At 36.8% G+C, this 10,622-nt stretch overlaps 1 protein-coding gene and 1 pseudogene across 1 annotated transcript in view; both read right to left on the bottom strand.

Moving 5' to 3' along the window:
• Positions 1 to 11: 11 nt before the first annotated feature.
• MTMR9 (myotubularin related protein 9) overlaps positions 12 to 10,622 on the bottom strand; it is a 41,621-nt gene continuing 31,010 nt past the window's right edge. Inside the window, exons 7-10 of the mRNA XM_019636188.1 lie at positions 9,365 to 9,506; positions 7,261 to 7,481; positions 5,296 to 5,447; positions 12 to 1,058 (exon numbers count right to left, since the gene is read on the bottom strand). Of these exons, the coding sequence (XP_019491733.1) occupies positions 895 to 1,058; positions 5,296 to 5,447; positions 7,261 to 7,481; positions 9,365 to 9,506 (679 nt within the window). The 3' untranslated portion in view covers positions 12 to 894. The remainder of the gene's footprint in view (positions 1,059 to 5,295; positions 5,448 to 7,260; positions 7,482 to 9,364; positions 9,507 to 10,622) is intronic.
• On the bottom strand, positions 3,985 to 5,159 carry LOC109379552 (myozenin-2 pseudogene; annotated as a pseudogene).

The following is a 10,622-nucleotide window of genomic DNA, read 5'->3' as shown; positions in this document are numbered from 1 at the left end:
ATACATACATAAACCAGTGCAATACGAACTTCGGACAAGGGCAGTGCATCTCTGGTTTAAGAAAACCATATTTGTAGCTTAATTATAGCAAATTAACATCTATTATAAATGATGGTTTAATGTTACATCCGGCATTTGATATACATTTAATATGTATGGTCAAAACCTGAAAAACCAATTCAATAGTAACAATACCATATCAGTAACAAATTCCTACTTTATTTCTATATTGCACATACTTTTAGTGTCTACTGTTAAATTTACTTCTTAATGTAAATATCAGACGACTATACCTCTTGCCCTTGTAAAATGATTTACCTTTAATAAATATTCAGAATTTCCTTTCTTGACAAACGAGGATGAGAATGAATTCAGCTTTGTTAGTCCAAAACTATTTGAAAGAGAATGGCAAATGTATCGGAAATGGCACGTTAAACATAAAATTCTTGGTTTCTCCACCATTTCAGTTTTGAAAAATGTTTCTATATTCCAAGTGTTTAAACGTCTGATCCTTTTTGAAACTGACAAATATTTCCTAAAGAGATTAATCATATCTTTGACTGGTCTGGAGCACTGTCTGGAAAGTAGACACAGAGGAAAGCTTATGATAAAACGGTGTATAACACAAAATGGCATGACATGGGTCACCTGATTCACACAAAATAAAATGACTAGCACCTCCTTCCTGTTCCCAAAGTGAGGAGGCCCAATAGGCCACATGAAACATTGAGTAATGATGGTAAGTTTCGTTCATAAATTATTGAGAAATCCATTACATTGGAGGGTTCTCACATCTAAAGCCTTAAGTTCAAGGCTATTAAGTAAAAGTGAGCTGAAGGGCAAAAGGAGAGAGAAGTGGGCTACGGGTGCGTATGGAGGGAGTGAGGACATCTTTCAGGGACTCTCCTGTATCCCATCCTCAGTTTCCAGTTCTGCCAACTGCCTCCTAAGGATATTTACTTTTGCTTGTAATTCCTTATTATAGTCAATGATGTTAACCATTTCTTCATACGCTTCATCCAAATACTTGGAGGATCTGTTCCAGCGTAGGAAAATACCTATTGAATCCAGGAAAGGAAAACAGAAGGGAGAAAGATACATACAATGGATTAACATTAAAATTGTGGGTAATATATAATACCATGTATTAATTTTTTCTTTTTTTCCACAATTCACATCTGTTTTATCATACTCTAAAAATACAGGAATCTTGATGTACTGAAAGAGTATAATTAAATATAATATTCAAGAAATCACTATTTCTATGTACATGCTTATTAATTCTTCAAAACCCCCATAAATAATGAAATACATCAAAATATTGTTCTCTGATATATTCAGGAAAACAAGCTGATAATTTATAATGCCATAAACTTTCCAGTTTAATAATAGAAATCTTTTTTTTTTTTTCAAAATTATAGAACTTCACTCAGACCTCTAAGAGCTCCTACATGTGTGAAATCACTTTCACTGAAAAAATGAGTTTTACAATAAAAGCAGAACTACACAAATCTTTATTTAAAAGCCTAAACTTCAGCGCTCTCTCTCCCTCTCTCTTGTTATTTAAGAGGCAGTGTTCCAATTATTCAGGCCATAATTGGATAATTATGCATCTTTCCCCACATAATAATCATCATTTTATTATGGACTAAAAGAAGACATTTTTTCCTCTACACAGACCCTGTGTTAAGTATATCATCCCCAAATAATGGCTGAAAGATATTCAAGTAAGGAGGTACAAAAACTTTCCAGGTTGCAACATGTCAGTAGCTGACAAGTTCACAAAGGTTTTATGATTCATTAAAACATGTTCCATAAACCAAACTTCCATGGGCCCTAAAGAGTCTTTCTATATATGTCCAAATGCTACTCTCCATTAGAAAGTTAAAATAGAAACATAGCTTAAAGATGGACTGACCTGTGTTGATTTTTCTACAAGAAAAATATAAGAGCCTATTTTAAAAACCCTGTTCTTCAGTACAGGAATTACTTAATATTGATGGTTAACTATGATATAAATATAAACAGCAGAGAGACATTTAAGGCTAAAGAGTAGTCTCATTTATACATCCCATATACCTACCCCGAGAAGATTTCACTTAACATACAATTTCTTCCAGTTCTAAGTTGAGGAGGCACTAAACACATATGGAAACTCCGTTCTTAATAGAGTAGTAGGAATTCATTCATATAACAGAGGTTTCCTTCTATCATGTAATCCCTAAACTCTCAATAAGATTTGGTTAAAAACTAGTTAAATCATCCTGCAGGCCACTCAACTCCCAAATCTGGCTTTTCTTCCAAGTAGCTAGTCTCTCATTTCAGTTATTAAGCATGACAGTGGTCAATTTTAGGTCAATTGTCCCAGAAGTCTTAAACAAGAATATAGCTGTAATCTCTTATTTAAGAGATCACTTATCCTGCACCTGTGATAGTCTACAACAATCAAAGTAAAGAGAAGTTCTGAGCAGCCCCAAATCCCCAAAGAACTAATATTCAGACTCAGAGAAACTTAAGACTATCTGAGGCCATTTCCCCACAAATCTGACTAGAGGACACCTCGACAGATAAGATTAAAAGCATAAACTGAGGGGGAAGGAAGCAGCTAATGACAGACATGCCAAGAGGAAAAAAATGTGAGATGACATCCAGAGAAGAGACAGAAACAGACTTAATCTCAAGCCAAGAAAGCAGAGCAATCTGAGGTCCTTTTACACACAAAGGGGTTTTCCACACATGAATTGTCCTTGAGGGCGTGACGTATCAGAACGTGGTATAATAACTGACATTCATGGTAATGCAGTTCAATTTACCAAACAGCTATCACTCCTGTGTGTATGCTGTACGCTGTTTAATACAAAGATGACTAAAGATGTATTTACTACCTTCAATTTAAAAAGAATTTAAATAGTATTTTATAGTCTTTCTTTAATGAATGCCTAATATATTTTATATAGATTTTGGCAATTAAAAAAAAACCCTTTGGTATTTAAGAAGATAAGCTTCAGGAGTCTGAAAAAATTAATGTAGGTAAAACACCTTCTTTAGAATAGATTTGAAAATTAAGTATGGATTACTGTTCCACTCAAACAATAGGATGCTTGCATTACTGCACTGACGGGTGGCATCTGTGTCCATTTAGAGACCCTAGCTAGAATGATGAGCCCTTTAGTAGCATTTAACAGAAGAACCTATCCTAATGACTGCTTGGTAAAGGAAACAGAAGCCATCTCCTTGGAGCTTACAATTGATTCCTGTCCCAACTACCTACCAACTTTCTTACACAAAAAGTAATGTACTTTCCCTCACACCCATTAGGATGGGGGGGAAAAACCCAACCAGAAAATAACAAGTGTTGGCTAGGGTGTGAAGAAGTGGGAACCCTTGTGCACTATTGTTGGGATTATAAAAAGGTGCAATGTTATGGAATATAGATGAAAGTTCCTCAAAAAATTAAACAGAGAATTATCATATGATCCAGCAATTCCACTTCTGGGTACATACCCAAAGGAATCAAAAGCAGGGTCTTGAAGAGATTATTTTGCACCCCTATGTGCCAAAAGGTGGAAGCAATCCAGGTGCCCACTGACCAATGCATGGATAAGCAAAATATGGTACATACATTTAACAGAATATGATTCAACCTTAAAAAGGAAGGAAATCCTGTCATATGCTACGACATGGATGAACCTTGAGTACATTATGTTAGTGAAAGAAACCAGTCACCAAAAGTCAAACACTATGTGAGGTTCCTAGAACAGTCAAACTCATAGGGACAGAAAGTAGAATGGTAGTTGCCATGGGCTGGAGAGAGGGACAATGGGAAGTTGTTGCTTAATAAGTATAGAGGTTGAGATTTACAAGTTCTGGAGACCTGCTCACAACAATGTGAATATACTTAGCACTACTGAACTATACACTTAAAAATGGTTAACTTGGTAAATTTTGTTTTTTAATGTACCAACTTATCTAGGGAAACTATAAGTAGCTGTATCCATTAAATCATTTTTTTAATAGGCTGCTGGTTATTTATTTCATAATTTTAAAAGTGGTATTCCATTGTCTTCTATAGTTCTAGTTGGGAAATCACCTGTCTTATTTTACTCTTTTAAGATAATGTGTCTTTCATGCCTGAGCTTTAACATGCTCTACTGTCTCTGGTTTTCAGCAGATTTACAGTCGCGTGCCTTTGTGGGGTTGATATTGCATTGACCCTCCCTGGGTCGGGTAGTACTTCTGGAACCTCAGGCTTGATGTCTTTTGTCAATTTTGAGAAATTCTTGGCCATTAATGCTTTGGATATTGCTTCTGCTTTATTCTCTCTCTTATTCCCTGATCGGACTAATCACACATGTAGATGGGCATTTTGATTATTGTTCCAAGTGTGTCTTCTGCTATTTTCCTGCATTTTGAATCCTCTTCTTCTCCATGCTCCAGTCTGAACATTGTCTGGATCAGCTGTGGATCCTCTCTTCAGCTGTGTTTAATCTGCCATGCAATCTGTTAAAGCTCCTGTAATCGGGCAGTTCTGCCTTTCCTTCAGGCTTGAAAAGTTTCGGGTATGAAGCCTCTAAAAGCTGGGGATCACTGCTGACGGCCTGTTCCCAGGGTGATTGATGGTACTTAGGGACAGCTGTAGTGTTGAATCTTTCAGGAGGAAGTTCCTGCAGTGGCCCAGAATATCCTGGTGCAATGATTTCTGGATTTGGGGGACTTCGTGGATCTGGGGTGTTGGGAGGAGTAAATGGGGCTTGCTGCGAACCACCTTCCAAGTGGCTTCCGTTCAGTTTCCCATTCTGTATGGCAAGATTGTGGTTTATTTGTGATCTCGATTCATGTGGAAATATTCAAATGTATATCTGTCCGATCTCCTCTGTCGCCTCTTCAATAGTCGGGCACCACAGTTACTGAGGTGCGATAGTTCTTCCCACATGCTGTCTCTGGGGATGCTGATCTTTTTGCCCAGATCCATGCCAGCTACATAATTCTGGAGTCAAGAAGTCTGAGATCCGGGTGCCAGCATGGCTGGGTTCTGGTGAAAGCCCTCATCCAGGTTGCAGACTGCTGACTTCTCATTGCGTTTTCACATGGGGAAGGGTAAATAATCACTGTTAATTTCTCAAATGGGTACTGAAAACAAGGTGTGACTAGATAACTGATATGAAAAAAATAATTTTGCACAAGTCTGAGGGTCAGATCCACCTTGCCATCTTCAAATAACAACACACACTCACAGGCAGTTGAAAGAGCATCCTTGACTAAGGATAAAAAGATTGCAAAGGATGTAAGGCTTACCTTCCCAGAGCTGAAGACTCTGTGGAGCAACTGAAGGCCAGATGACAAGATTGTTGGCTTCAAAGAGAGGATTGGTGAATTTACTCAGTTCACTGGGCCTATTAACCCAAGACCACAGAGACATAGTTTTCTGCTGCAGCTTCAACTTACATCTGATCAAGAAAGAAAATTGCCATTAGAGCAGTTAATTGATAACAACTATTATTAAATGCTCCTCCTAATGGGACAATTTTTTTACTCTGTATAAGGCCGAACACAAGATTTTTAGTAGAGGAATAAAATGTTGTAAAATAAACATACCTGTCAGAATATTCAATTAGCATTACAACTCTCACCAACAACTAAACAAAGTCTGTTTTACAGGCATCCAAAAACAGCAAGAAGGAAAAAACCAGAATCTAGTCATGTCAGGTTCAGTGTTAAACATTAACCCAGGGAACGTTACTATATGCACAGTCCTTTATTATGTCTGGGATTGTATTTTAATTTAAAATAGCTAAACAGATTAAAAAGAAATATGTATCTTGATGTAAATACAGATTTAACCCTCCGTTGGGCACAACTGATCTCACAGATTCATTGCACACACATTTTCAAATATCTAATAGTTAAGTATCATGACTCATCGCTTCCGTATCTCCCCCCTCTACCATAACCTATCACCAGTCATCTTTGTGACTTCGTACAGTAAAGACGTATTTCATAGCGGCATCTTTGTGTGCAATGAATCTGTGAGATCAGTTGCGCCCAACGGGGTGTGTGTGTGTGTGTGTGTGTGTGTGTGTGTGTGTGTGTGTGTGTGTGTGTGTGTGTGTTAATCTACATTCATATACAATCAATGGTCTTCATAATAATCCTGAAATTCTGTAATAGTCTTTATCGTGGAATAAATATTCAGGATGAAAACTGAACAGGCACATTTTAGAAAAAATAAATTTTAATGAGGAAAGATAATTTGTGGTAAACCTTACATTAACCCAAAAGATAATACATTCAATTGTCACAGAATTCTGTTTAAGTTGAAATTTTACTATAAAATTAGTTTTGTCTCTGAAACCTACTTGATTACTTATAAGCTTCATGCAAGTTAATTATGTGCATATAATTATGCTAGCAATAAAAAGAATCCACATACTCACAGAACCCATGTAGTACTAGAATTTAATTGCTAGGATAGAAGTCCCATACTCTGTCCCCAGGAATCAGGCATGGTGAGGATAGGAAACCATTGCACGCACTGCCCCCCCACTCCCTACCCCCAAGCCCATGGCTAGCCAATCAGTGAACTTATTCTGGCCAAGCCCGCCCTATACAGCTTCAGAACCCTTGTCAATTAGCACTACTGGTAGGCTCTCAAATGGGAATCAGAATGTGAGATAAAATTTATTTGTGATCCTTTTATTTAATGTAGTTCAGAAGAATATTAATAGGTGTAACACCAAAAAGAAGTCCATAGCCAAACATATTATTTAAATGCTGAATTAAAGTTATATACTTTGCTTCAACAGAGAAAGGTTAGAGCAGGAGTAAGAAGACCTGTATTACAGCCCTACTTTTGGTGACTAGCTGGCTGTGTGTCCCTGGATAAGTCATTTTACTTATCTGGATATTACCTTCCTAATCTATAAAATTGGATGGTGAGTGAAGTTGGAATATATATTAAGGCTTGTTCCAGATTAAGATACCATAATCCTATATAAGAAAATTAACATTTAAAATGGTTGTCCAGTTTACTCAAAACTTTTTAATCAGTACATGGACTAATTTTAATCTATTAGAACAAGGTCTTAGGATATGCTCACCTAGCATGTGATAGGTTCATAATAAGAATACACCTCGTGTAATTTATACTAACTATAATGTCTATCATCTTATAAATAACATTAATATAGAACCAAATCCTGGTCTCTTTTAGGAAGTGACCAAAACAACTTGAAATGGCCCCCATGTAAGCAGTATGCCCACCTTTCACTTTCATTGTTGCCCAGAAATGTTCCAAATTGTGAGGCATAGGAGTGCTCAAAGAGCATGATGAGGAAATTCTCATTAAATTCAAAAGAACAAGGGAACTGTCGAAGAATCTGCCACACACAGTCCAAGAAGAGAAGAAATACAGGTGACTCCCACTTCTGCTTACTATTACAATAGGCTGACTGTGCACAGCGCTGTTGGAACGGGTGACCAGCCTAGAGAAAAGATGGAAATGTGATAGTCATACCTTAGTAAGATCACATTGTAGCACATTCTATTAACAGTATTCCACATGAGTGCAATGAAACTCTTATTAAAAGGAACATATATTGGTTGTTGGAAAAGTCATGATGTATTTTTTCTGTTTTTCGTTGCGAAAATGCGTCATGACTTTTCCAACAACCCAATAATTTGGGTGGCTACTATTTAGATGAATAATTTCTTGGTTTAAAACAATTCCCAAATACTTAACGAGGTTGTGCAGTTAAGACATCACCGTAAGAACTGAAACTGTCCTTAGAATATCAAATGGAATAATATTGAGCTTCAGTAATGATAAACTTATAAAAGAAATCTTTCTAGGCCTGTTTAATTTGGAGCCAAGTCAAAGAATAAGCTCAAAACGAAGGACAGCTATCACCTTCTATCTCCCCAAAGCATTGCAGGCTGTTGTAAGCTACATAAGCCTCACTCCTAAATGAAGATAAATATGGGGCTCTCATAGACAAACTTTATAAGGTCACTCCTGATATTAAATGTTTAAATGACATTATGGAAAAAAGTTACTGTCATGAAGAGATCTTTATGAATACTATTACATTACAGAGAAAGCTGTCCTTAGTTTCCCTCTTCTCCCAAAAAGAACTGGAAGAGTCTACTGATGAAATGAAATTTAAGAATCATTTGGCTCTCTGGCCCACCCAGAACCTGTGCACCAACCTTATCCCAAATCACACCCTCCTAGGGATTTCACAGACCTGCTTTATCTTTGAGTCCTTATACCACTTTATGTGACAAAGATAATGCCATAACCGTTTTCCAGTGCTTAATGGGATTTTGATCCCCATTAAAATGGTAATATATAAGTATATCATAGTCATTTGTTTGTTTGCTATGTGTCATGAGGAATGTAGCTGAATAGATTTTCACTAAATATTTAGGATGGTCTGCCTTAAACTGAGATAAAGGTCAGATGTCAGGCAGGGTGGACACGGCACACATAACATCATTAACACATTATAAATCGGAACTGTAACCAGAAGGGCCAGACATGATTTTTCTCCAGAGATACTTCCACTTTCAAGATTTATCTAATCATTTGTTTTCAACCCCAATTGATTACTAAGTTACGCAGTGTATACACATTCATAAATTGATCTCTGACTTGGAGGATTTCAATCTTCTGAGACCTTTATTTTAGTTGTCATTCAGCGTTATGTGACAGCACTGTGTTGTGTCCTAGGGATAAACAGATGACGTAGGCAAGGTTCCCTGACCTCAAATAAGTCATTTGATTTGGATCTAGTTCAGGAAACAAGGCATAGAGAAAAAGGGCCAGTTTTATCTGTGAAGGAGGTTAAGGTCCCAAAGATTTCATGAAAGCAGGGACGTTTGGCTGGATCTTCAGGAACAAGAAAGATTTCACCCGGCTGGGGAAGAGGACAGGATGGAGCCAGACTAGAGCAAAAAGGCAGGAAGTCCTGAGAAGCACACGCCTTAATTAACAAGTCCCTATTCCCCCATTCCCTTTGATTATGCAGTTCATCTCCAATAAGACTAAGCTCTGCAAGACAAGACTATGTTTTACATTCTTTGTATTCCCCTGGAGGTAACATAAGTACAGCTAACAAGAGTTTGCTGAGGCAAGGAAGTGCCAAACGAGCAATACAAGCAAAGCGAGATATAGAAATTAAGAGGCAGTAAAGATTACAAACATTTATTGAGAGGAAGAGAAATTCTTTGTCCCCCAGAAAATTAAACGTACAATTTATAAACATTTTAATCAATCAAAATTTTATATATTATATCCACTCCCACAAACCAGGGTCCCAACATCAATTATTAGCTGTTCCTCTACACACAAAATAGCTTTTCTCACCTGTAGCCACTCTCTTTCTATCAGAGCCTCAAAACCACGGATGGTCCTGCTTCTTGGTTCCAAGATGATCTGGGCCAGGGAGGTGACCTGAAGTGTGGAATCAGTTCCTTCTGTGCCATGAATCAATATGGACGCTCCTTCCCTGATCGGAAAATTCACAGAACAAATGGGATACTCCTGACAGTCAGTCAACTCCGTTAATAATAAACATTTACGGAGTACAATATTTCAGTTTTATGTATTCTGCTTTGTCCAGTTGGGTTTAGTCTAAATTAGTCTCTAAATGAAGAGAGCTTCCCTTGGGAAAAAAATAAAACTATAGTGAGTTCCAAATTTCACAAGGCGAGAACCCCTTTAAGTTATAACAAATTTCACAGAACCTTTTAGCTAAAAAATTCTCTCTTTACAAAACTGAAAAGCAGTCTTATTACACACAGTAGGCACTGACCTTTCCTGCTTTAATGGTTGATTAAAGCCTTTTCTCATCAAACCTAGAAACATACACTTAAAATTATTTTTCTGTATCTCTCTGACCTTGATTCTACCTTTCTACCATTAGCTGACTATAAAAGATGCCTTCATAAACTGTAATGGATCCGGGAAACAAGTCCTGAACCACACTTGGAGAAACATAAAAACAGGAAGAAACAAAGGAAAACAAAACAAAACAAAACAGCATAAAATCATCAATCTAGAAAGTCAGTGTCAATGATGCCATGATACTTAGGAGGTGTCTGGGAACCCATTATACTAAAGAGATTGGGAGGAAACACCAAAAACTAAATTAACTACATCTCCCCTCCCCTTCTTCTACCTCTTATATGGAAATGATAATGCGGAAAATTTTGGAAAAAAGAAAAATAAGCTCAATTTTCTCATAAGTTTCATGTTCAGTTACTACTGTTAATTCTTTCCCCATGTACATATATATTTTACATCGCTATAACATAGGGTAATTTCTTATTTTTCCAGTTTTATTATAAACACTTTCCAATGTTTCTATGTCATCTTTAGATGTATTGTATTACTGGTTATATAATTTCCTATTAAGTAATCAACTACAATTTACTTAATCCTATAGCTGGACAGTTAGGTTATTGCCAATTTTTGTTACACTATAAATGATGTACTTAGTTTTTTGTCTTTTGCTGAATTATTTGAGAATTCTTAATTTGAAAATAAGACTCCCTGATGTTCCCTTATGATGGTTAGGCTAAAAACCTAGTATGAAATCTAATGACTAGCCCAAAGGGTATGA

The sequence above is a fragment of the Hipposideros armiger genome, unplaced genomic scaffold (assembly GCF_001890085.2).
Source record: "Hipposideros armiger isolate ML-2016 unplaced genomic scaffold, ASM189008v1 scaffold_27, whole genome shotgun sequence".
In the NCBI taxonomy this organism is placed as follows: domain Eukaryota; kingdom Metazoa; phylum Chordata; class Mammalia; order Chiroptera; family Hipposideridae; genus Hipposideros; species Hipposideros armiger.
This window is presented reverse-complemented; position numbering and strand designations above follow the sequence as displayed.